General features: G+C 45.6%; 1 protein-coding gene across 2 annotated transcripts; it reads left to right on the forward strand.

Moving 5' to 3' along the window:
* Window positions 1-9,959: 9,959 nt before the first annotated feature.
* On the forward strand, window positions 9,960-27,929 carry LOC109743087 (protein ZINC INDUCED FACILITATOR-LIKE 1). 2 transcript variants are annotated; one of them, XM_020302167.4, is made up of 17 exons: window positions 9,960-10,312; window positions 23,667-23,707; window positions 23,898-23,958; window positions 24,076-24,178; window positions 24,269-24,371; window positions 24,438-24,491; window positions 24,622-24,684; window positions 24,765-24,814; window positions 24,896-24,971; window positions 25,412-25,612; window positions 25,894-25,981; window positions 26,294-26,379; window positions 26,460-26,567; window positions 26,820-26,864; window positions 26,947-27,035; window positions 27,192-27,235; window positions 27,420-27,929. In XM_020302167.4, exons 1-17 carry the CDS (start codon window positions 10,114-10,116, stop codon window positions 27,521-27,523), a joined length of 1,515 nt encoding a protein of 504 aa, XP_020157756.1. In that variant the 5' UTR covers window positions 9,960-10,113; the 3' UTR covers window positions 27,524-27,929. The 2 variants fall into 2 exon arrangements, with proteins under 2 accessions (XP_020157756.1, XP_045083354.1); XM_045227419.2 differs by lacking the exon at window positions 9,960-10,312 and adding an exon at window positions 13,593-13,659.
* Window positions 27,930-27,980: the final 51 nt, after the last annotated feature.

The following is a 27,980-nucleotide window of genomic DNA, read 5'->3' on the forward strand; positions in this document are numbered from 1 at the left end:
TTCAAGGGAAAACCAACGCAGTGCTCAAGAGGTAGCATAACGCTTTAAGCAAGATGACATGATGTAGAGGGATAAACTCATGCAATATGATATAAACCCCATATTTTTATCCTCGATGGCAACAATACAATACATGTAGTTTCCCCTACTGTCACTGGGATCGAGCACCGCAAGATTGAACCCAAAGCTAAGCACTTCTCCCATTGCAAGAAAGATCAATCTAGTAGGCCAAACCAAAATGATAATTCAAAGAGACTTGCAAAGACAACCAATCATACATAAAAGAATTCAGAGAAGATTCAAATATTGTTCATAGATAATCTTGATCATAAACCCACAATTCATCGGATCTCGACAAACACACCGCAAAAGAAGAGTTACATCGAATAGATCTCCAAGAGAATCGAGAAGAACTTTGTATTGAGATCCAAAGAGAGAGAAGAAGCCATCTAGCTAATAACTATGGACCCGAAGGTCTGAGGTAAACTACTCACACATCATCGGAGAGGCTATGGTGTTGATGTAGAAGCCCTCCGTGATCAATGCCCCCTCCGGTGGAGCGCCAGAAAAGGCCCCAAGATGGGATCTCACGGGTACAGAAGGTTGCGGCGGTGGAAATAGGGTTTTGGCTCCGTATATGATCTTTCCAGGATATATGAGTATATATAGGCGAAGGAAGTCGATCAGGAGAGCTACGAGGGGCCCACGAGGGTGGGGGCGCGCCCAGGGGGGGCAGGCACGCCTCCCTGCCTCGTGGCCTCCTCGTTGATTGCTTGACGCCCACTCCAAGTCTTCTGGATCACGTTTGTTCCGAAAATCATGTTCCCGAAGGTTTCATTCCGTTTGGACTCTGTTTGATATCCTTTTCCCTCGAAACACTGAAATAGGCAAAAAAACAGCAATTTGGGCTAGGCCTCCGGTTAATAGGTTAGTCCCAAAAATAATATAAAAGTGTATAAATAAGCCCATTAAACATCCAAAACAGAATATATAATAGCATGGAACAATAAAAAATTATAGATACGTTGGAGACGTATCAACTGGCACTGGGCACTGGTTTAATAGGTTAGTCCCAAAAATGATATAAAATAGCATATAAATGCATATAAAGCATCCAAGATTGATAATATAATATCATGAAACAATAAAAAACTATAGATACGTTGGAGACGTATCAACCATGTCGAGTGTGACCTTGCTAGTGCAACATGCCTCCTTTCCTGGGACTATACCTTTAAAGGTAGTCCGTCTTGATTGGATACGAGATGTATCAAACTGTATCTTCTGCAGAGTATCCTCATATATGAGGTTCAGGCTGCTACCACCATCCATCAGGACCTTGGACAGTCGGTAGCCACTGATGATAGAGTTGAGGATGAGAGCCACAACTCCTTGGCTGTGGGCTCCTATTGGTTGGTCCTGATGGCCAAACTTGATCAGAATGGCCAACCCTCTATTTTCTGAGGTTGTTACATAGTCAACATGGTAGACCTCTCGAAGAGCTCTCTTCCGTTGATTTCTCGAGGAGTGGCTCTCGTAGATCATTAGGATATCCGTGTCCTCGGATGGCTGCACCATATGATTGTGGCCAGTTATGACACCTCAGATAATGTGCATGCCAAGGTTGTCCATGGGTTCCACTCCACCTCTTTCTACCTGCCTCATAATCCAACAGTTTCCAAGCCTGTGTGTGGGCGGTCTATCCGATGAAACAAAGTGAATTGTGCATGGTTCGCCCAATATCGCGTCCATCTTGACTTGGGTCCCTTGCTTGATCGATTTTTCTTCCAAGAAGGCTGATCATTAGGCTAATCAAAGCTGGCGCGCTTTGAACGCCAATTATGACGCGGACGCCTACTCTCTTCCCCTTATTTGGGTTGATCCGAGCTGGGGTTCTGGTGCCATTGATTGGCCGACCATGCGTCCTCCATAGTGCAATATTTTATCACTATGTCCGACAGCTTGGCAAACGTTCTAAGGCATTTTCGAGCAATGGCTTTTGTAATTCCTTCATCATAGCAATTATGACAGAATGCCGTTAGGGCTTCCTGATCTGGGCAATCCATTGTTTTGCTTTTTGTAAAAAAAAACGTGTCCAGTATTGCCGGACGTTTTCATTTTCCTTTTGCAGGACAAAGATGTCGGTCGGTCCTGAGTAACCGGGGCAGTACTCGACATGGGGGATGGGCGGGAGAGAAAAATTTATTCCGATCTAATCTAACATCGGCCTCCCGGGCAGATCTTCCCGAGATCAATTTAACATCGGCCTCGGTACTACTTGTGGGGCCTGGCTAACCTGTCCACCGTAGTGCATCATCGGATCCAAGCCCCAGACTTGGTCCGAGGAAGTGCGATTTCCATCCCATGGTCAGTACAAACCGACGCTTGGGCAGAGATCACATGCGGTCCTCAACCAGATCTAATTTCATGGGAGAGGGTGTGTCCGCGGGATTTGACTCGTGGAGATCGACGTCTCGATGGTAGATGGAGCCTCAATCTTCTTTGATGTATCGGTTGAACCGAAATAATGTTACTCCGACGTGGAAATTGCAGCAATGTAGATCTGATCATCAAATGGTGACACCATTGGGCCGTATCGACTATAGAGATGGTCCTATATGGGCCACCAATGACAGAGTCGAATTTCGGCAGATCTCGGGTGGGGGGGGGGGAGCTGATAGCCTTGACACGATGGTAACATGACAAAGAGGGGACACAATGTTTACCCATGTCCAGGCCCTCTCGAAGAGGTAAATCCCTCGGCCCTGCTTAGTTGTATTGATTATGAATGGGGTACAAAGTACAAGTTGATCTACCCCGAGATCGTATGTCCATGGGTTCGCCTCTACGGTCTGGACCCCTTGGCTTATATGGATGCCGGGGTACCTAGGGTTATAGATATGTCGGTTACATCTGGAGATAAACATGCCGAAGATTGTATTCGTGCTTTGGAGTATTTGCCAAGTCTTTAGAAGATTCCATCTTGAGTACATCATGGGGCTTGACGGATGTGGCCCATCGGTTGGTTGTTTGGGGGTACTTGGCCTAGCCCACCTCTAGGAGCTGACGTAGTTAGCACCCTCCTATGTAGGACACCATCACTTGGATAGATATCAGGCCAAACAAACCAAACCATGAGACACAACGATAGGTCATCTGTGAATCTCTAGTACAACATATATTCTGTGTCCTAAGACATGAGCTGGCGCATGTTCTCGGGACGGTGACCGACATGCTTTGGGCTGACCAAACGCTACTCCGTAACTGGGTAGTTATAAAGGTTGGTTTCGGGCTTTTCCAGAGCCATGCCACGAGACATGGTCGAGAAAGACAATATTTTCCCCTCCGATCCGAAGAGATATACTCTGAGCCCCTCGTGTGATCCGACCTGGATAAGCATGGCCATGTGACATGGATTATGAGATAATCTAGTTTGTAGGTCAGCATCACTGGAACAAGAAAGAGGTCGGGCAACAACAAGGATGACCAATTCGCCTTGAGCCCGACAACATATATTGTGAGGCAAAGGGAACATAAGTGTTACACGTTGTACAGGTATGCCAATTCGGCTTCATCGCCTGCTTGGTGGTCGGCATGCCTTGCTAGAGGTCGCTACCAACCGAGCTGGTCAGATGTGGCCCGACCTGCGACCAAGCCGACTTGTACCTAAGGGGTGTCGCGCTTAGGGGAAGGAACCTATGAGGTTGGATCCGAGCTCACTGGTCGGATATTATCCGACCTGACCTTGGATTTGGGCCGAGTAGACTTTGGGCTTTAGAATCCATGCGGGGCCCGTGTATTGAGCTTGTGATGGATGCCTATATATAATGGATGTGCGACATAAGGTTTCAGTTGATCCCTTTGGCATTTTTCGTTAGGGCTTTGCATGTATTGCAACTAGCCACCTCCACTCATCGCTGGCCAAGCTATCAAACCTAGCAGTCTGCCGCACAGGGTTCCTCCTGCACGTGTGGATTCCGTTAGAGGCGGCGCACTTGCACCACTCCGGTGAACCTATTCATGGGAACCGACGACCAACTGTTCGAGGAAGATCAATGAGGATGAGACGACTTCGGAGATGCGCTGCCACATCTCTTCTTCCACTGCACGACACTACATGTCTAGTGGTATTGATCTTGTCATCCATCCCCTTAGCCTGTTCCCGATTAATCCGCGTGTAGGGAAATTTTTATATTGCAACCGATGCACCTAGCATAGGCCAACAGTGGCATCAGAGCCTCTGCTATAGGATTTGGATTCAGATTGGATGCATATTTAATATGTGGAGGCACTAGATGAGATCTAATGCTGTTCTTGGTAGTCAGTCTATGTGATAGATCGGTTGTGTGCACGGTTGCTGAGTTCAACTGCAGATGGGGATCATTGAGGCTATGTTTTCTGATAATCAGAATCAATGAGGTCATGACAAAACCTACCTCTATCGGTCTGTTTTGTCATCGGAGTAGACCATGAAACGTAAATCCAATTCAGATTCACTATGATCGATATGATCGGAAAATTTGGTGTGATCGGAGTACAGATACGATATGTGATTTCCAAAAACGTCGGGCTTTGCCTGCAACCGCGAGGGGCGCTTCCCCTTTGAACCCCTCACGCTAACCGAGTAGCGGGACCCCTGTTGCTACCTGTCGTAGTGCCGTAGATTTCATACATGTTCACTCTAACCGGTAGAATGCGATTCTATGCATAACTTTGTTTTGCAGGTTTGATGTGAATAGTAGGGCTCGTGTGTATGTGATGCATGTGTGTAATTAACATAATCTACATGTCATGATTCTGTCAGCCGGCCGGAGCCAAATCGCTGTCATTATAATTCACAAGAGTACTAGATGCTGACCATGCATACAATATATATAAAACAGTACCACATGCTGACATCTTTGTCTTGTAATTCACATATTCGCAAGAGTATCACATGATGACCATACAATATATAAACAAGAGTACCATTTTAGTTCACAAATTCACATAGCTAAAAATAACTTTAGCACAGATAAGGACACTTGATGAGCCCTTACTCTCCTTGTGGCGGGCACAAAAGCACACCTACATGACAAAATCAAGAATTAGAACCTATAAAACTATTGGAAAACAGTACAATAGTGATTATGTGGAATGTTTAAAACACCTTTATGATGCCAAATAACCTCCATGCATCTCGCAACATCTAATTCTCCTAATCGATTTTGATGTCTCTTGACACTTTTGATGTTTCTTGAAATTTTGATTCTATTATAAATGCACAACTGCACTTCGTCCTCTCCGAGTCCTTACTCCTCCCCGAGCATCTCAACTCCGCGCGGTGATGCTGAAGTCATGGTTCTCCAGGCCGGCAGGCGGAGGCAGTGGCAGCTCGTCTTCAGGCGGATCATGGCGCCGCCGCTGTTGCTCTCCGGGCCCCTCGGCATCCACGACAGTTGGCTACTCCGGCAAGGAGGATATCACCATCTCATCTGATGATGACGAGGACGAGGAGCCGCAGCAGCAACCCCGCCTCCTCGTGGAGACCGTTGCAGCAGCGACAATGTCCAGATCGGATGTTGCGTCAAGGAGGAGCCCGCGCCCCCCCCCCCCCCCCCCCCCGCGCAACCATGGTGCAGGCGTTTAGATCGGACACCGCATCAAGGAGGAGCCCGCCTTGCCACTGCACAACCGGTACGCCCGTATCAACTGACCTACGCCGCCGCCCCGCCGCGCCAAGGACGAGCTACCGCCCTCGATAACCAAGGCGCGCGACCACATCCTCCAATACCTCAGAGGCGGAGGTCCCTCGGGCTCGAGGCCATCGTGTCCAAGGAGGAGCACGCGGCGAGGCAACAAGCGCGGTACGACCGACACAGTGTTCGCCAAGTCCGACACGACATCGGAATGGGTCTGCAATGACCCAGACATCTCCGCTGCGTGGGCCCTCGACCACTCTATCACCACCGCGGAGACGGCCGCCATGCGGCAGTGCAGCCTTGATGACGAGGAGTGGTCGCTTAGCGACTCCTCCGCTAGCGCCGACAAGGGCAAGGCCGTCGTCAGAGCTCCGTGAGCGTCATCTGCATTGGCCAGGACGGCCCTCCGCACCGTGCAAGAGGAGACAAAGCGGCACCTCCGCGAGCGACAGGCAGCAGTCGGACAAGGCTGCCATGGCCCTCTGGAGCCCTTCCGCTGCTGGAGGGGCGTCGACGGCGCAAACGACATCGGTGGTGTGGAAGGGCAGGGTGGCCAGGCGTACGAGGTGGTCACCCGATATAAGTTGTAGGATTTTCTTCTTCTAGTTTTTAGTTACTGTCGAAATATTGACTTTTTTAATGTAAATTATGTCCAAACTTTAATGAAATCGGTTGTCTTTGATGAAATTTCTCCGGTTTGTTCGAATACGTTTTGAATTGTATGCGAATAACATTGGATGACCGGCTCTCGCATTCGTGTCCGTGGATTGGTCTTCCTGTCCACAGACGGATGAGGTGTCCGGTTTGCGAGCCCTTATTGTGGAATAAACCAAGTTTTTTTGTTGTTGCATACATCGCATGTGCGTCCAGTCCAGATCGAACGTCCCACGTGGTCTGGGATTAGGGGAGCATCTCATGTACCATATCACCTCTTCCCCGTGAACTCTGGCTGCCGTTGGCTTGGCATGTCTTTTTGTTTTTTCCGGTGGTGGCTGTCTATGCCGGTTTTTGTTTTACTCTCGGGTCTCTTCTTCAGTCATTTTCTTTTGTTCTCTAGTTGTTTATGTTGTTCTGGCTGTCTTGAAGGTTTCTTTTTCTTTTTCCGCAAAGCTTCAATAAACAACTTCAGAAAAATCGAACTTACTTTATCGACTCAGCGTTCACTAAAAGAAACAATTCCACTAGATTTGTTCAGTTTGTGGATGTTGGCATCATGTTGTTTCTTTATCTGACTAGTAGTGGCCTAGTGGAAAGTTGAATACAAAAAGTAAGGCAGCGATAGCGACCTCAGATTTTTATTTATTTTGCAGGAAGACTTCAGAAAATCTCGATGCAATCTTTAATTTTATTATGGATCTTTGTTGTTTTATACATTTGTCCAGTTTTTTTGATCAAACATATTTTGTTTAGTTAATAAATGAAGTCACACCATTTATAAAAAAACAGTCAATTTACCTTCACTTCTTCAGCATACACACGTGTATTTAACAATCAATTTGCTATTCTTTAGCTGACTAAAATGTTTATGACCCTTAACCGATCCTTGGATCGAGGAGGTAGGCTGCGATTGCACAAAGCAATGACAGATTTATGTGGCTACACTAGGGAATTGGGGCACTCACATGTGGAAAATTACCAGCCGCTGCCTCTGCTAGGGGCCGGCGGGGAATTGAGGCACTGGCATGTGGACCCTGATTAAGAGGGATAACTCTAGAGGGTGAGCTCACACTACCAAGTACAATGGTTAGGATGAAGTTCAGGGACTATGGTGGCTAAGGCGGTAGGGCTAGCCCTAGTTGTGCAGATAAGGCATCCGATTGATGCTCGAAGAGTATGAGTCGACAAGATGACGGAGGCAGTGACACTTAAAACAAGGAAAAAAGAAAATAGATGAACATTATAAGGTGTGGAATCAATATCGTGCGGAAAAAAGAGTGAAACGGTTGTTGTAAGCTACATGATACCATTTGACAAACGTCGAAGTTTTTGAAGATCTTACATGCACAAACTTGGATAAGCAAAAGAAAAATCCCAAAGAAAGCATGTTAATCATTATCCTTCTAGTATTTTACTGTAACCGCAACCCTCATTATACATTTGTTGTTTTGTTTCTTCTTCCTGGTTGATCAGGTGGGAGGCGATACTTGATTACCCCAGACCTAAATCGATCAATCGTTGTGCAGTGAGTGTTGAAGTGTGACTGCTCATATCAAGTTTTCTTTTATTGCTCCAACTAGCAACTCTCTTTTCCATTTATAAAATGATACATATAAGAAACGCCTATTCTTGTTAGACATCAATGATACTTCCAAACTATTACAATTCCTAGTCCTACCTTGGGTACAATGTTACCATAGATGTGGTACCATAGACGCTACTCCAACACCATTACCGACAATACCTCAAACCCTTCCTTCCTTCCCTATGTCAACAAGAATGCAATAAGGTCCCAATCAATGCGTGACGGCCTTGGAGGGGCATGGTGGAGTGACATCAGTCCATACTTGAACGATGCGACATTGAGGTAATTCCTTTTGCTTGGTGATCTGCTAGCTGGCGTGCACCTCACAAATGGGGTGGACGACCGACTGGTGTGGACTTGGGAGAACGATCACTAATTCACGATGAGCTCAGAATGTTACGTGTTCTTTGCTGGCCGCACCACTTGGCCTCTGGCGCGCACTATTTGGCATTCTTGAGTGCCCATGAACTGCAAAGTGTTTGGCTGGCAAGAGTGGTGTGGGATGCCGCATCTGACCTCTTGTCCGTTGTGTGGGCGTGAGCCGGGGAGCTTGCGGCATATTCCCCTCGGTTATGTGGTCGCTCGAGATGTGTGGTCTATCATTTCTCCATCATTGGGGTAAGCAGGAGTGGATCTCAATGGTGAATATTGTCTTGGTTGATTAGTGGGCGGCCAAAGAGGACGTTGGCTTACTCAAGACACTCGGGTCGCAGTCCTTCTGGTTGCATGGTGTGGGTGGATGCACAAAAATGATGTGGTGTTCAATGCAAGGGCCCATCGGGCGATGGACATGGTCCAGTGTGAAGGAGCTAGTTGGAAGGCGTTTAGACTTATCTACGTGCCAGGTCTTGTAGATGGGTGGGCATGAAGCGACTAGTTAGTTATAGTTTTCTTTTCTCATTTTCCTTCTGGTCAGAAGGCATTGTAGCTGCTGCGCGGCTTTGTATATGGCGTCCTACCCCTTATTCTATGCTACTGATGTGTCTAGCTTTGGGTGCATCCTCGAAAAAAAGAATCAACTACTCATCCACAGTAAATTTCCTTCGTCTTCACCAATAATGACCTCTCCGACCTTTTTCTGGAATGACACCCGCATCCTTTCGGAACCCCTTGCCTCAGCCTTCCCACACCTACACTCCCACTCAACCAATCTTATCATACTGGTCTTGCCAATCATGCATGATAATCTGCTATCTAGCATACGGAATCACGTTACCGCGGTTGCCTCCACCGAATTGGATGTTGTTGTGTCTTTGTTGCAGGATTTCCAACATGTTGATGTTGCTATTGATAGGTATCTTACCCATGGGATGCCTTTCTCTTCACGGAACACATACCGCCTACTCTTCGCCAAACCCGGCCTCAATGGCAACACCCATCACATATGGACATCAAGGGTGCCTATCAAGGTGCAAATGTTTGGTTGGCTTATCTTCAGGGATCGCAACAACACAAAAGGCAAACTTGTTCTATAGGACCATTGCCCTGACACCTTTTGTCCCACCTGTGATGCCCCCTTTGAAGATGTGACACATATTTTTTTCTATGCCTGATTGTTGTGCATGTTTGGACCGCTCACGGCCTACACGTGCCCATCTCCATCGACCACATATGAGACATTCCACCTCCTCATGGCCTCCTCAACGACATTTAGTCTCAGTTGCACTTACCGTTCTTTGAAGACTTTGGACACTCGGAATGCCCCGCATTTTTAGGAACCAGTTCTACACACCCATTGTAATTCTGAGGAACATTATTTTTGACTTCATTCTCTAAACTGATCACCTTAGGTTACAACACCAGAAGGTCGATGCTATGTCATGGTGGTAATGCCTCTCTCCAAGCACTACGCAACCTTGTAATCTCGCTATTTGTGGTCCTTTTGAGTAATGCATCAAGTGAAGATTCTCCCCCGTGATTGTTCAAAGATTTTTGAAAATGATGTTGCCCTAGTTATGGAAACATCAATCAACCTTCTTTTCCCTAAGAAAGAAATCCCCTGAAAAACAAACATCATTCAACCTCTTTCCCACCCACCCCGAGCACGTGCAGTTTATATATACGAAACCATTGTCTGGTTCCCACCACTGCGACGAGAGAACTACTCCCCCGCCGGCCCCTAGCAGAGGCTACAGCTGGTAATCTTTGCATCTCTACACGGCGCGAGCTCCATCCAAGATCATCGTGAATATGGAGGAGCAAGATCACGACGGGCTGCGACATCATGAGGCGGCAGCAGAGTCGTCGGTGCCGTTGCTGGAGAAGAAGGCCGGCGGCTTGTTGTACGTGGAGGGGTGCCCCGGGTGCGCGATTGACCGGAGGAAGGCGGAGAACCCGGGCATCCCCTACAGCAGCTTCCTGTACGTATGGGTCATCACCCTAAGCACCGGTGAGTGCTACTACTACGACTCCATCGATCAACACAGCTAATTTAGATCCCCGTCTGCATCTTGATTCATTGATTCAAAGTACCTCTTCTGATTATTTGCTTGATTTGATTCTGAAATATATCTAGCATTCATCAATTAATCTATCACGCACGCTGCATATACATGAACTGGTAGCACATAATCCTCCTATTCATAAATAATATATCCGTCCTAAATTGTAAGACGTTTTTTATTGGCTATAAAGGAAATATAAAATATTTTAGATATTTCATTACTATGGACTACCTAACGGACTAAAATGAATGAATAAACAACACTAAAATGGGTGGAGGCGTTTTAGCTCCCCGGAGCACACGCGTAAACAGTAAGACGAAAAAATAATAAATGTTTTCAAAAAATTCCGAGTTTTTATGTGGATGTTTGTGTTAGTGTTGCAAGCATGTTTGACAATTTTCATTCAAAACGGAGCAACAGTTTTTCATCAGTGAAATAAACAAATTTGGGGTTACATTTAGGATAACATTTGGTATTCATTTTTTTTGCACAAGCCAAAATACTTAACTTTTTTGCCTTAAAATTTGCAAGTAGCATTTGGATGTGACTAAGAATACATAAAAATTTTGTCTTGATATTTTTGACATTTTAAAATTTATTTTTGACCTAGGAGCACGTGCTTCCCGTAGCCGAATTGAATTTGCATGTTCTGATGGCTATATATATCTTAGAGCATCTTCAACAGGCGCGCAACCGTGCGGGGCGCTAAATAAGTTTACAGCGCCAGAATAGCAACTTTTTACGTGCCGCAGAGTGCTGGCTCCAGCAGCCGCTGCAAAAAATTGCGCGCACGCCGCCCCAGCAGAAGCGTGTGATACACATACGTACGCAAAAAGAAGATAGGTCAACATAGATAGTTGCATAGTTCAACTACTCGTCGTCGTCCTCCTCCTCCGACTCCGACTTGGTGATGTCCTCCTCCTCCTCCGACTCCGACTCGGTGATGTCCTCCTCCGCCGTCGTAATGAAGGCGTCAATATGCTGGTCATCGTTGGAGTGCTTCTCCAAACTCGACGTTGAAGAGCGCGGCCGCCTTTCGCGTACGCCTGTCCTCGCGATAGGCGGCTCGCTCCGCCCTCCTCTCCGCCCTCTCCGTCCTTCTTTGCGTGTAGAATTCGCGCTCGTTCACGACGTCCTCCTGGAAGCGTTGGCGCCACACCGCCATGGCCTCCTCGTCCAACTCAGTGATGCTGAGGCAGCACTCCCGCCTCCGGTTGTCGCGACGGTCCTCGTCGGTGACAAGCCGCGGGGGAGGCGCGAGCTCCTACGCCTGCTCCCGCATCACCACCTCGGGGAAGTTCATCTCCCTACGAGGCCGCCGGAGGCGCCACGCCGCCGCGTCATACGCGCGAGCGGCCTCGTGGGCGGTGTCGAAAGTGCCGAGGCCGTGGCGCATCTCGCCGGACCGGATCTCGGCGGAGAAGGCGCCGGAGGGGCGCCCGCGGACACCGCGGTAGCCCGAACTTCCCCGGCGGCGCGACGGCGGCGAGGCGAGAAAAGATGCAAGAAAGAGCGGGGAGAGAGCGGTAGAGGGCGCGTGGCGAGGCACAGGGCGGTGGGAGGACGTTGAATTTATAAAGCACGCGGGACGCCGCGCGCCAAAACTGGCGCGCGCCCGGCTGCTTTTTCACGCGGGCGACCTTTTCCCGCGCGCCTGAATATCCCGTGACCGCTGGAGCATGCGAAACCGCTCCGCGCGCGTGTTTTTTACCGCCACCGTTGGAGATGCTCTTAGGTATACACAAACCCGATGTGTACTCGTTTTGATTGTACTGCACCATGAGTCGGTAAAAAAATTCACCCTTTGTTGTAAAAGATGCATGCAATAATTGCAGCTAAGTATTCGCTCGCTAGCCTGTCCAATGGTAAACGAGTAACTAGTCGGTATCATACCATATCACGTACTATGATTTGTTTGTCCTGTGCGAAGAAATGAATCTATCTGCGGAAATGACAAAACACGTGTAACAATTCACATTCTCATAATCCCATCTTAGTCGTACTTGGTGGTCAACGCTTAGCCGTGGTGGCATGTGCATGTGCATCAGTCATACCACAAAATTTTAAATATAAATTTAATGTATACGTCGAGGAATAACAACAAAATAAGCTTCACTATGTATGAGCTAATTCAGATTTTCGCTGTGAACAGTATTTTTAGCTACTATTAACGACGTGGACATAGAGTATGTGAGCTCAAGCTCACATGCACCCTTTGCTACAGTAAAATTGAAAAACATATTTAAAATTTTCAAAAAGTTATGAATTTTTTTGCAACAAACATTGATGTGTGTTACACATGCGTGCCAATTTTCGTGATGAAATGACATTTGTGGAGGCCTCAGCAAAAAAGATAAAATCATGCTTGAAAAAAAACTGTTTTTGGAAGCATTTTGAAACATCGATTTTGTTTTTTTCACCGAGACATGTATGGATGTCATTTTGTCATGAAATTTTGCACGCATGTGAAAAAGACATCAATGTTTGTTGTAAAAAAATCAGATTTTCTTAAACATTTTTTTAAATTTTACTGTAGCAAAGGGTGCATGTGAGCTCAAGCTCACAAGAGCACTTTCGCGTGATTCATCTCTTTTATCTCTTAAGATGAACGTGCACGGTGTTTCACCTCCCCCGATGTAGGCATAGTGTCGGTCGCTTAGGACTTTACTGTTGTCAATATGTCGAATTTTTATTTTAGCCTTTTTTGGTTATGTGCATTCTAAATATGCAGAGACTAAAGTATTGCTTATCATGATTGCACATGTGTGATGCTACATTCTAAGTTAATAAAATCGCCATTTATAAAAAAATAAGTGTCAATAAAGTTCTTTACTTTTCTTTTAATCTTTTGGTTACCCAATGGCAGTACAGAATAGCATCTAAGGGTGTCATTGGCATCATAAGATATCTTTATTAAGTCTATGGCATCATAAGATATCTTTATTAAGTCTATCGAGAACATATTCTATCACGATGGTGCTTTCATGTCATGGGAGCACTTGAAGAAATCATCCCAACTTCATTATATTTTTGGTAGATGAGCACTACCACGACACAATCACACAACAATCAAATAGAAATTCCCTGGGACCAAAAAGATCGCCGGGCAAAACCCACCTTAACATTTCTTCGCATAGCTGCAAAAGCAGCAGCTTTACAGTTTTCCAAATGCACGTGATCATGCTTCCTGGTCTCCCTGTACCTCATGCTGAACCTTGCCATAAGTTCTTTCACAAGCTCACAAAATACCGGGAAAAAGTTTGGCAATTGGAGTCGCGGCTTCTCCTGTGAGGTAAAGTTTCTTTTGCGAGTTTCTCTGAGGGAAAATTGCAACTGCATATGGCCCTTTCAGTCATCCTCCAGCTCGGCAAAACCCAAGATATTTGTCCTCTCTCCCATGAGGAGGCCGACATCCACCGTAGACTTAAGCGGCGGGAGATCAGTCTGGCTGTGTTGGATGAGAATTACCAACCTTAAGGAGAGCGACGCACACACTAAGTACTTCCATCTGAGAGTCAATGCTAGGAGGCGGAAAAACTTCATTCACCGTTTGTGTGCTGGCCTCGAATGGGCTACCCAACATGAAGAAAAGGTGCAAGTTATCCAATAGCACTTCGCCTCCTCTTTTGCAAAGGGGCCGACCATGAAGGGCGATTTTAATTGGGTAGTTTTGCCGCCGCCTTCTATGGACCTTTCCTCCCTTGATGAGTCGTTCAGCGAGTTTGAGGCCTTGAAGGGCGACAAGGCAATGCCCAACGACAAAGCCATCGGTTCAGATGGTTTCTTCGGGGCGTTCTTCAAGTCTTATTGGTTTGTTATAAAAGATGGCATCATGGAATTAATTCATGCTTTCTCCAATTTGCACTTTGCTCTTGCACTGGCTCAACTCGGCCAATACTACCCTCTTGCTAAAGAAAGATGGTGCCCAGGCTATCAGAGGATTCCGCCCCATTAAACTCATCCATGCTGTTGCAAAAATCATGGCTAAGATGTTGGCTTCCCGGCTTGCTCCTTTCATGAACAAGCTTACCTCCCAAGCCCGGAGTGCTTTTATTAAGATGAGGAGCATCCATGACAAATTTTTTTGTTCACAACTATGCTAGAAGGCTCTAATGCACCAAAACCCCAACCCTATTGTGCAAGCTTGACATCAAGAAAGCCTTCGACTCTGTCAGCTAGGGGTACATGTTTGACCTGCTGCAGCAACTCGGTTTGCCTTCACGTTTTAGAAATTGGTTGGCTGCACTTTGGTCTTCTGCATCGTCCAAAGTCATCCTTAATGGGGTCCAGGTCACCCATTCGCTTACGGTCGTGGGTGGCATCAGAGCCTCTGCCGCATCTCCTCTTTGTGCTCGCCATCAACCCCTGCAACATATCCTAGAGACTACCACCCACAATGGAGACTTGCATCGGCTATGCGGGCGCGGTCCTTTCTTGCGCACCTCGCTCTATGCCGATGATGTCACCATCTTCTTGGCGCCCATCAAGGACAATGTTGATATCCTAGAACACATCCTCAAAGAGTTTGGAGATGTCACTGGCCTGCTCACAAATGTTCAAAAGTGCTTGATTGCCCCTATTGGATGCTCCCAGATTGACCTTGATGTTGTGTTGGCTAACTTTCTGACAGGCCGATCATCTTTCCCGATGAAATATTTGGGATTGCCTCTCTCCGTCCAATGCCTTAGAGCCATGGATTTTCAGACGTTGCTTGCCAAAATGCGTGCCAAGCTTATTGCTGGAAGGGGGGCCAATATCACTCTAGCCGGTCGGAATACTTACATCAAGTCGGTGCTCACCTGCCAAGCTATCCATCACCTCATCCCTCTGCATATAAAGAAAGGAGTTCTTATTGGTATCAGTACGATCATGAGGGCATTCCTGGGGGCTGGGACTGACAAGGTTAATGGTGGAAAACTGCAAAGTTAAGTGGGAGATCGTGTGCTGGCCAACATCCCTGGGTGGGATGGGCATCCTGGACTTGGACAAGTTCTCTCGTGCCCTTAGGTTGTATTGACCATGGTGGGAGTGGAAGGACCCAGGTAGAGCCTGGGTTGGGTTAGGCTCACCTTCTGACAACAAAGACATGGACCTGTTTTACAAGGTCACTTCAATAACCCTTGGTGACGGGAAGACGAACAAGTTCTGGCACTCGCCATTGCTCGGTGGATCAAGCCTAAGGATATTGCGCCCACCATCTTCAGCGTCTTCCGGTTCACCAAAGGCTGCGTCCAAAAAGTTTTGCAAAATGATGATTGGGTTTGCCTCATTAATACAACAAAAGTGACCCTCCTGAAACACACTCTTGATTTTGTGGTTCTTTGGGAGAGGTTGGCCACCATCACCTACAAAATCACACACCGGACAAGATTGTCTGCATGCTCAATGCCTCCAGGGTCTATGACGCCAACTCGGCCTACCGAGCCAGTTTGACGATCTATCTCATACTACTATGAATCCGTTGGTGTGGAAACATTGGGACCCTCCTAAATGCAAGATGTTTGCATGGCTTGTGCTTCAAGATAAAATCTGGACGACCGATAGATTGCAACGTCGAGGTTGGCCAAATTGTTGAGATTGTCAACTTTGCAAAGTTGAGGGGGAGTCGGTTGCTCACCTCCTCTTCAAATGTCAGTACTCTATGCGCATTTGGAGGATGATCCAGTCCCCGCTCGGCTTAGAAGGTTTGGACCTCACATCCTAGAGCGTTTTCACTACGGTAAAGGAGTAGTGGACCTCTTTGTGCCTCTCGAGAGGCAAACAAAACCGAGATATGTCCTCCCTTCTCTTTCTCGCGGGGTGAGAAATCTGGAACGAGCGCAATGCTCGTGTCTTTCGTGGTGTCTCCTCCATGCCTTCCACGGTCTTTCCAAAAATCAAGCAGGATGATTCCCTTTGGATTTTGGTCGATGCTAAGCACTTGAGAACTTTGACTCCACGAGAGTAGTCCCGTTTGTTTGGCACGTGTGCCCTTGTTTTCTTTGCTGTAAAAATCCTTAATTAATATGATGAGGCAAAGTTTTTTCCCCTGTTTAGAAAAACATGTGCGACCATGCCAAGACGCGACAGGATGCAACACCAAAACGAGCAATATGAAGAGAAGTAATTCTATTGTGAATAGTCACCCTGGGTGAGGAATAGTTATTCTTCACCTCCTTTATTCTGACATTAATGCACCATAATTTTGTGTTTTGTGAGTTTTGTCTTATTTCATACATAAAAGGGAATGTAATATACATATAATCACCGTAAAAAATATTTTATGTTAAGTAAAATTACTAATGTAAAAACATAGTGTAAAATGTACATATTTTTTTGTTTTATGGCCTAAATTTTTGTTTCCTTATGCCAAATTTTACGTAGTGAATCAATATGAATGTAACTATTTGTATTACAAATGTAATTTATTTATGAAATGATCATAAAATTACCTCGGATGAAGAATAATTTATTCTGCACCCTGGGTGATGAATAGTATAACTTTTGGAAATTAGAGCATCTCCGGTTGTAGTGACGAATTTGGCCCTCGATATGTTAACGGACATGTCTAGATGGGTTCATAGATAGGAGACGGACGAGCCTCATTTGTTCAGTCGAGCAATAATGTTCCCCCATTTCCCCCTTCCCTTTTGTCCGCCTAGACAACGAACCTACGGGCGGGTGCAAGATGGGGAGGGCGCTGCGTCAACACACAGGAAAGGAAGAGGATAGGCCGAGGGCGAGGCAGTGGGGGCCGATTTGAGAGGATTTGGGGTGCTTTTGGTGCGTCGTGCCCGATGTGGCGGACGATTCTGGATGGAGCCAACTCCGCCCCACGTATAGACTAGCTTTGGGGGCGCTGGATAGTCTAAACAAATGGACTAGGTATGGGAAGCATCGTTGGTGTTTTGTCCGGGTGTCGTCCGGCTATCTGCTCGGACACACGAGGATGGTTGTGGGGTTTGGTTGAAGATGATGTCGTGCTTTTGTGACTTGAGCCCTAAATAGTCTCTTCTTATATACTCTATTTCTTTTCCCTTTGTCGGTCGCGAATAACTCGCATATAAAAGAAGCATGATTTGTACGACACAGACGTGAATAAAGATATCTTTAGTGCATAATGTGGCTCCGCCTGTGTGCTCATAACGTGGCTGCGGGGCCCTATGCAGATCTCGTGTTCATGACTGGTCTGTTGATGGCATCAGGACTTACCAAAGAAAGAGAATCTAGAGATGGGAAACGAGGGAATAAGATTGTTAGGTACCAACTCGAACTATTCACTCACAATTACACTTTCTCAAGTTCATACAAATCATAGGATTTGGTAAGTAATTCTTGATGAATAAAGGCAAATAAAAGATAAAAGTCGTCACCGTTCAAGCCTGATTCACTGGATGCCTTTTCCCTTTGATCCTCTTCTCCTTAAGTAGTTGCAGATGACATGTTAGCTCGAGTCTTGTAGTTGACCCAGTTGAACCCAATGTATTTCTTATTGGGTTGCACCAGCCAAGCTGGTCTTGTGATGACGCACCCCCTCACGGTTTGCCCCGGTGGCTTCCATAGTAGCGGTTTTGGCTACCATGGGAGTGTGTCTCGCTTCGCTGTCATCCGCGCGGCTGCCATGGCAATAGTTTGAGCTGGCGCTGCATATGGGGTCATAACATCCCTGGTCCTTGAGAGATGACTTCTCCCCGAGTCAGGAGTTTCGGGTGGTGTTCGAACGGGTTGGCGGTGTCTTCCCAAGTTGCGTCAAAGACTGACGGATCAAACCAGTTGATCAGGATTTGCTTGCGTCGGCCTATTGCGGTGCGATGCCATCTCTTATGAAGGATCTCGACCGACTTCACTAGTGTTGATGTAGGAGTTGAGAGATCCGTGCTAGCTGACTGCAGTAGACCATCAATGAATTCCACAGTGAAAACTTTCAAGGCGCTGTCATGGATTGGAATTAGTTCTAGAAGGCCAGCATATTTCACCCGTTCTGGCTTTGCTTGCCGGAAAACCTGACAAGAATGAACATACTGGCACACTTGTGCTTTCATTTTTAGGCTATGCAAAGAATCACATATCCGACGATATGTGACTGGAAAGCCTGAATGACCCCCTATTGTGATGTCATGGAAAGCACTGAGTATGCACCTCTGAAGAACAGGTGCCCCCGAGCTAGAGGCAGCCGTGAAAATAAAGAAGCCCATCAGAGTGGTGAAGCACTTCTTAGGATCAGGGCGAACTGCTAGTAATGATTTTGGTTGCCTATGGGTTTGTTGTGTAACTGGTGGATACGTCTTTGAGCCAGACTGGTTGGCAGCCAGATACAACGACCAAATTGGCTTCAGCTGGGGCACGATGCGAGAGAGCATCAGAGGCATTGTTGGAACAACCCTAGCGGTAGCAGATTTTGTAGCGCTAGCCAAGTAGTTTAGTAAATGCTTTTAGTTGCCATGGTTTTACACTTATTGATCATCAAGGTGGAGCATGCTTATTTGGTGTGTTCTATCACAAACTCCTCTGCATGAAGGTATGGCTGCAACTGTTCAACAACCATGAGGATGGCCATGCATTCTTTTTTGTATGTAGATAGACCTCTGTTTCGTGGCCCCAATGGCTAGCAATGGGGTGCCCACCTTGTTGCAGAACAACACCAACTTCATAATCACACGCATGGGAAAATGCTGAGGAGCTTGGACAATTCAGACCCATCAGCTTTGTGCCCTCTATGGCAAAGCTCATCTCCAAAGTTCTGTCCTTGCGTCTCGCAGAAAAGATGCATGGGTTGATCTTCAGTGCCAAAAGTGCTTTCCTCCGCTCGAGATGCATCCACAATAGCTACCTTCACATCTGCAACATGGTCAGGGCTATGCACTCCAGGAAGAAGCCTCTACTGCTTTTCAAAATGGACATTGCCATCGCTTTTGACTCTGTTTCATGGGAGTATCTGCTGGACCTGCTTCAGGTATATGGCTTCAGTCTGAGATGACGAAATTGGATTGGCAATCTGCTTGGCTCAGCATCGTCAATGATCAGTCTGAACGGCACCAACATTTCTCACCATAGGGGGCTCCATCAAGGAGAACCATTGCCGCCCTTACTATTCATTCTGGCAATTGATCCACTGTAGCACATCTTATGCCTCTCCACTGAGCGTGGCCAGCTCACGCCCCTCCCGGGAAGGGAATCCCAGCTGCATGTCAGCCTCTACGCCGACGATGTGATCATATTCTCAAACCTCTGAGGACTGATGTGGACTCTCTGTTGCAGATCATGGAAGATTTTGGGCAGGCCACGGGCTTGTGCATAAACCCCGCGAAATCCTCGGTCGTGCCCATCCATTGCACTGCACTGATCTAAACCTCGACGACATCCTACTGAATTTTGGTGATCAGCACGCTGGATTCCCGATCACGTACCTCAGCTTGCCAGTCACTCTGGCCTAGATCTGTAGGGTGCATCTGCAGTTTGTTTTTGAAAGAATCAAGGCCAAGCTTGCGGCCTGGAAGGGGAAGCTATTGACACTGGCAGGAAGGAGGGCTCTAGTGAGGTCGGTCCTCTGGGCGATCCCGATTTTTGCTATGACGGCCATCCAGGTGGCAAAAAGTTTCCTTGCTGAAATTGACAAGATGTGCACACGGTTTTTGTGGTGCCAAGACGAGCAGCTCACCGGTAGGAAGTGTAACTTCAAGTGGAGTAACGTGTGCATAACGATGGACAAAGGCGGGCTGGGCATCCTAGACACTACCAAGTTCGCCAAAGCATTGAGACTGCGGTGGCTATGCCAGACGTGGAAATCTCCAGATCGGCCATGGGTGGGCACTGAGCTGCCATGCAATCATAAGGACATTGATCTCTTCGCCGCGGCGACATCAGTAATAATTGGCAATGGGGAAACAACAAAGTTCTGGGGGCGCTCCATGGCTCTGCTCATTCCCCCTACGCATGGTTGCTCCCACCTGTTCTGGTAGATTTCGCGAGAAGAGAAGATCAGTCAAGGACGCCCTTGCTAACAACACTTGGGTAAAGGACACTTGTCACCGCAACCTATCGCAACCATTCGTTGAAGAATTCCTTGTGCTTTGGAACTTGATTAGAGCATCACCCCTCACCCTAGAGCCAACAACCAGCAACGAGATCACTTGGAAAGTATCGGCATCAGGCAACTATATCATGACTTCGGTGTACAGGATGCAATTCCTCGGACAGACCGACTCACCTTTCCCGGCTATGATTTGGAAGGTGTGGGTGCCACCCCGATGCAAATCCTTCGTCTAGCTAATGCTCCATGACAGAATATGGTGTGCTGATCGGCTTCAGCGCTGCGGCTGGGATAATTGCTACTTCTGCCCTCTATGCATCCGTAATATGGAAAGCTCTTTCCACCTATTCTGGGAGTGCAGTGTTGCCAAGCAGATTTGGTGCTCTGTCTCAACCTGGAGAAGTTGTTAGTCGCTGGCTCCTGCCAGTTGGGAAGGTGAAGACAATAGCATGGCGATCTAGAGCAAGATCAGTAGCCAAGGACCAGCTCCAGAAAGAAAGGGCATCTAATCCATGCTCCAGCTCATTGTTTGGGAGTTGTGGACAGAGAGAAACGGCGGGATCTTCAAAAACAAATACCTTACGGTACACCTGATAGTCAACTCCATCAGGACGACCATGGAGGCATGGAGGACCGTCGGAGCAAAAGACATGATGCAACCCTTTGGGGACCCCCCCCCCCCCCCCCCCCCCCCCCCGCCCCCGGTGAAATATCTCCATTAGCTCTTAGGCCACCTTTTTCTGCTTATTTTTCATTTCTTCCCTTGTGGTTCTTGAACACTTCTCTGTACATACTGCTCACTATCTGTCAATGAAAAGCCAACGATTGCTGGATCTCTTAAAAAGAATCACACGCATCAGTGTTGACGGCGAAAGGTTTAGTGAGGTCAGCGACTTGCAGGATAGGTGCAGAGATGAGTTTCTGCTTGAGCAGTTCAAATGAATGTTTCTTCAGAAGGTTGAATAGGGGTCTTGCTGTAATTTCAAAGTGTTTAATGAATCTCCTGTAGTATCCTCTGAGATCTAGAAAACTGCGAACTTCCTTCGTTATTACTGTGGTAGGCGACTACTCAATTGTCTGAATTTTAATAGTATCGTAGCATGCACAAGTTCGTCATTGGCCAGCTCCGCCTAAAGTAGGGCCAACGAGCATGCAGTGTTGAGATCCAGTAGCCGTTGCACCAAGATCACCGCCGGAATATCCGATCAGAGACCCTCCACAAAGTGAGTGAGGAAAAAGTATTTTTTGGAAAAGGAGTGAGGAAAAAGTATGGGTGAGTACATTCAGAATAGGATATCAGGTGGTTCATCATAGTTTCAAAACGCTCGATGAAATCGGCAACAATAGTGTGTTGTTTAATGGCATAAAATTGGTGAATCAACATCTAGTGCTTATCTCTCCTGAATCTGGTGCAGAGTTAAGATGTGAAGGATTCCCAACCCATGGCCACTATGCGTTTCTGCACAAACGTAAGCCAAATACCAGCACGGCCAAAAAAAACCCAAAACAGCCATAGGTACCCAGTAGGATTCGTGCAGTGTGAACCTTTGGAAATATTGTTTGTGTAGCGTTTTCTACAGCTATGGATCATCACTGGTGAAGACACATTTGGAAATATTGTTCACATAGTGTTTTCCAGAGATGTAGATTATCGACCTGTGAAGACGGGGAAGCTCATGGAAGGTGTGGTCTGGCCTATGGTGGGGAGAACAGAGGAAGAGATGGGTAGTGGATGCGTACCTGTGACTAGGAGTGCCATCGGTGACGCTGGGGTCACCAACGGAAGCCTCCGGTAAGATGTGCGTCGCCATGACCGATTTGCCTGTCGAATGCCTCCCACGCAGTGAGCGGTAGTGACAGAGTTGTTGTTTCACTCAAGAAGGACGGGGCTCCTGGAGTCGTCGCCTAAAGCGTCGTGACCGATGACTCGAGCTTGGCGAAGGGAGCTTCCCGATCTGCCTTCGAGTGGTGCAGATCGACTAGGTGCAAAGTTGGGATACTTCGCGTTGAGCTACTTCATGACGTTGGCGGTGTCCGCCTTGGAATCCTAGTGAACCTTGACGAGGTAGTCCTTCAGAGCCAGATCCATGGTGCTGATGAAGATCGGGCGAGCGTGGACATGTCGTTGGTTGTCCAAGATGAATCTGGTGAGGAGAGGAAGGGTGGTAGGTGGGCTCTGATACCATGATGCTAAGTACCAACTTGATCTATTCACTCATAGATACACGTTCTTGGGTTCATATAGATCACATGATTTGGTAGGTAGTTATTGAGGAAGAAGAAAGGAAAATAAAAGAGAAAAGTCGCTGCCGTCTGAGCCTGATCCACTGGATGCCTTTTCCCTTCGCTCCTCTTCTCCTTAAGTAGATGATGTGTTAGTCCGAGTTGGACCCAATGTATTTCCTATTGGGTTACACCAGCCGAGCTGGCCTTGTGATGGCATGCCTCCCCTCACGGTTTGTCCCATGGCAGAGTTTCTCCCTTCGCTGTCATCCGCGTTGGCTGCCATCAGCGGTTTGAGCTGGCACTACATTTGGGGTGCTAACAAAGATGCAGTGACGCCCGAAAGGTTTCTGCTTGGCGCGGCGTGGTCGATGACCGATGCTCACTAATTCGTCTTGGATTCCTTCCTCCTCCTTGTCCTCTTTCTGGGCAATGTCTGCGCACGCGGGCGGAAATGCCACGAGTCCAGGTGAAGCCCATTTCGCTTCGGCGTTTGCCCATTCCGTTCGATTGGGTTCAGTTCTGGAGGCAACAATTTGGGCAGATAAAGGTGGCACTGGGCGGCCACTGATCTCGGTCCTGGTGTGGTTAGTGAGAGTGGTGAGGATGAATCGGTTGGTTGGGTACTTGTGTGCCAGCAATGGCGGGGGAGGAAGAGGCGAGTTTGCCGTTACCGTAGAAGAAGGGGCGCCAGTAGCACCTGTTGTCAAAATATGTAATAATGAAAAACTGTATAAGCTGTCTTTTACACTACTGAATGGTTCAGTTTCGCTTAACTGTTGTTACACGAATTTTATTGATATCAAGTACTCCCTCCGTCCAGAAAAACTTGTTGAAGAAATGGATAAAAATAGATGTCTCTAGAACTAAAATACGTCTAGATACATCCATTCCTCCGACAAGTATTTCCGGACGGAGAGAATAGTAGTTCTAAATCAGCATGAACTAACTCAGTTAATGTTACTGTCTATAGTATCTTCCATCGCAAAAAAAAAAAACCATTCACGTGATTGTACTGTTCTTTCTGGACATAATTTCTGGTTCTAATATTTCCTCTGGCTTTCCAGCTTTACCAATATCTTCACTGTTCCCCTACTTGTACTTCATGGTATGTATTATAATCCAACTTTTTTGGCGTAGATACTTAGATGGCCACTATTTAGGAAGAAATAGCACTCTTGATTTTTTGAATATTTGAATTTGTTCACTTATCTTTTCTTATTGATGCATATGCCCATCTCTGATGTATCTGTTGCTAAATGCTAGTAGTCTTCATACTCTCTCCTACTTCTTTACAGATAAGAGACTTGCATGTTGCAAAAAGAACAGAAGATATTGGGTTCTATGCTGGGTTTGTAGGTGAGTTCTCTTACCAAATTCTTATTATATGATTAATTACTTGAGCGTCATGATTCAATGATTAAAACTGCATGATTACTAGATGTGATATTTTCTGTTTTCATTGGAAAATTTCAGGTGCTTCTTTTATGTTCGGAAGATTTTTGACGGCAACTATTTGGGGAATAGCAGCAGACCGTATTGGGAGGAAGCCAGTTATTCTGTTCAGCGTTTTCTCCGTGTTTGTAACATTTAGCCACTTGTTTATTCCTCAATTTCAACTCCTATTTTATTAGCCGGGTCTCCAACTTGATTCTTGTTAACATCTCAGGGTAGTATTTAATACTTTGTTTGGGCTTAGTGTCACCTATTGGATGGCGATAGCTACAAGGTTTCTCATGGGTGCATTGAATGGCTTACTCGGACCAATAAAGGTATGTCGAATTTCAAACCCTTTTTATGTCAGATTCGTGTTATGAATTTGTGCCTGATTTTTGCAGGCTTATTCTATTGAAGTTTGCCGACCCGAACATGAAGCTCTAGCACTATCACTTGTAAGATAGTCATGTGTGCCCATGCACTTATAAGATACTCCCTCTGTAACTTAATATAAGACGTTTTTTGACACAATGGAGTATCTACTTTCACTACTTTTGGTTTTGACATCACTTTATTTTAATTTAGGTTAGCACATCATGGGCAATAGGTCTCATCATTGGTCCTGCTCTTGGAGGCTACCTTGCACTGGTATGAAAGAGAAAATTTAACTTCATGATATACTTAACTGTCATCCTGTTAGTATACTAACCTGGTTGTTTTTATGGCAGCCTGCAGAAAAGTATCCAAATATCTTTTCGCCTGACTCATTCTTTGGAAGGTATCCTTTTGTGTTGCTAAATTAGATTATCCTAGATAGATAATTGTCCTGCAGATACTTACTTTTGGTGAAACTTGTCAGGTTCCCGTACTTCTTACCATGCTTATGCACATCAGTCTTTGCTGCCGTTGTTCTGATAGGCTGCCTATGGATGCCGGTATGTGATATTTCAATGGTGTTAGCTTCCTTGGTTATGCAGTCAGTCTAATTGCCCCTTCGTAATTACATTTGCTATGTTTTCACCGCTTCATGAGGCCCGTAGGAAACCTTATATTGTCGGCCTGAACACATATGTTCTATATTTATAAATATGTCCTGCTGCACCTTCTTCGCATACTTTTCTGGGCAATCTTAGAACCAAATATTTTCAACTGTCTTGTTCAGAGGCCATATATAATATAATTGACCTTCGACATTTTCTGAATGTGGTTCTACAACCAAGTCCGCGTCTCTTTTCTGTTCTTTCCTTGCAGTAACTAGTGGCAGGAGTAAAAAGTACATTGAATCTGACATGATACTGTAGAAAAGATGATGCTCTTTGTAGTTAATGTTGATTATTCCCGTGTTTGTTGTAATATATCTTGAAACATATTCCAGGAAACATTACACAAGCATAAAGCCAGTGAAAATGGCAAACAAAGTGTTGAAGCTGTGGAGGCCCATCTGATTGATCCGCAAGAAAAGGTCGAAGAAAGTGCCAGTGTAGATACCAAGAAGAGCTTATTCAAGAATTGGCCATTGATGTCTTCCATAATTGTTTATTGCATCTTCTCCTATCATGACATGGCCTATACAGAGGTATTATTTTCTATTTTTTAGTTCATGGAATTGAAGCATTCCAAGAGAAAAACTTACAGCCTTTTATGCTTTAAATAAACTTGTGGTGAATGGTAAAAAATGAGAATAATTAGTAGGAGCAGAATCAATGTGTTCTCTGTAGTATATCTATGTATGTATGGTAGCTATATAATTGGTTGCTAACAAAGGTTTTTCTAGTTTCCTGATAGCGATTACACAACCTATTTTAAATAAACTTCAGCTTGTTTTTGAGAAACCATGGTATTTGAAATCAATTTCAGGTGTTCTCTCTATGGGCTGAAAGTGACAAGAAGTATGGTGGACTGGGTTTATCGTCCGAAGATGTAGGCCAAACGCTCGGAATAACAGGTATAATTTTGTTTGTGCTTTGACAACTATCTATTTTCTTATCACTTCGGAACAGTAGGGAAGAACTCCACTGGGGTGTATATTAATATTCAATAATTAAAGTACAAAATAATCCCGTATCTTTATTTTGCTTTTCAGTTTCAACACTAAAGCGTTTAGAAATCCAGTTAGACATGGTTTTCAGTACTTTTAATTGAGTTGATTACTCTCGGCTGTGATAACAACATTCCTTGGTAGGAGTATTAATTTTCCGTTTCAGTAGAACCAGCCTTCCGTGATAACAACACTGTCAGTATCGTACGCCCATTTCAGGTGGCAGTTTGCTTGTGTATCAAATGTTCATATACCCACGCATCAATAAAGTTCTTGGACCGATCAAATGTTGTCAAATCGCAGCCGTGAGTAAAACCTGCTATTGTTTAATTTCTGAAGTTCTTCTATCCTCTGATTGCATATCTTAACTAGTGTAACCTTGCAGGCTCTGTGCATACCTATTCTATTCGCCTATCCCTATATGACATACCTGTCAGGACCTGCATTATCAGTCATTCTGACTATTGCATCAGTCTTAAAAAATGATATTGCTGTGAGTATTCCTTTTATCTCACTTCAGAATCCTTATTACCTTAAGTTTCAGAATTGATTCACTAGATGGCAATTATATACAATATGAAAATTTTACATTAGTGCTTGGCCGCCTCTTACGAGTTGTACATGTTTGTGGCTTGTAACATTTTGATTTTAAGAAGAGAAAACCAGATAATGTGTATCATTTGTCCAGCGGTCACTAAAAGTTACTATCTCATGTTAATAATGTTCCTCATGATTACTACATCAGGCTACCATCATTACAAGCATCTTCATCCTTCAAAACAACGCTGTGGTATGGAAACCGTAAATTAATCTTTATTCAATGCATTTATATTAGATATCTGTTGCACTAATGACCATGCAATTACTAACAGTCTCAGGACCAAAGAGGAGCAGCAAATGGATTAGCCATGACTGCAATGTCCCTTTTCAAGGCAGTTGCTCCTGCAGGCGCCGGCATTGTGTGAGTATTCTTTGTTCCTCATTGCTTTTGCAAAATATTTTATATGTTACAAGGGAAAAATAAACTTAATACTATCTCACACTGCTACGTTGGCAACTAAAATGCAAACTGAATGTATTTGAAGCTCAGAAGTTCACATGTCTTTTATGTATGCAGGTTCTCATGGGCGCAGACACGCCAACATACTTTCTTCCTTCCAGGTAAACATTGTTGTCCTTTTTTGAGGAAATTTCACATAACATACATTTTATTGCCAAATGCAGCTATCCTTCAATCCTTGGTCTGCTTTAGATATTATTTTTAACATTTTAACTAGTTGAGACTTGATAGATCTTGTGATGTTTTTACTGCTGTATAATTTTTCTCCACATTCGTCTCATACAGGTGATCATATGGTGTTCTTTTTGCTGAACATGATAGAGCTCCTGGGACTTGTCCTCACGTTCAAACCCTTCCTCGCCGTGCCAGAGCACAACGATAGAAACTAGCTTTTCAGTTATTATTCTAGAAGTTCCGGATTATAACTCAGATGTTGATTACTGATGGGTCCGGCACCCGCAAGGCTTAAGGCGACCTTGCACCAGGATAGAGGTGATTAAGTACCACCTTTATTTTGTATGTAACATATGTGTCGGCAAGCCGGAAGAATATCCTGGCCATCTCCGGGCGGACGTGCCACAACGACGCAAGGGCGTTTATCCATTCTTAAGGCGTTGTTGTGGAAGAAGTCGACGTAGTTGTTGGTCTTAATTTCACAGCTTATAATGGGTCTGCCGTAGTTGTTCATATTTTGTACTCTACTTGCTGATGTATTTGGCATCATTGTGTTACATCAGCTTTAGCATAGATGAATGTATGCATCACAATAATGCAGAGACTCGGGGTTTCAACCTACTTAGAAAAATGTAACATATGCGTTGTAGCAACATTTGGGTAGAGGTAATC

The sequence above is a fragment of the Aegilops tauschii genome, chromosome 4, assembly GCF_002575655.3.
Source record: "Aegilops tauschii subsp. strangulata cultivar AL8/78 chromosome 4, Aet v6.0, whole genome shotgun sequence".
NCBI lineage: Eukaryota > Viridiplantae > Streptophyta > Magnoliopsida > Poales > Poaceae > Aegilops > Aegilops tauschii.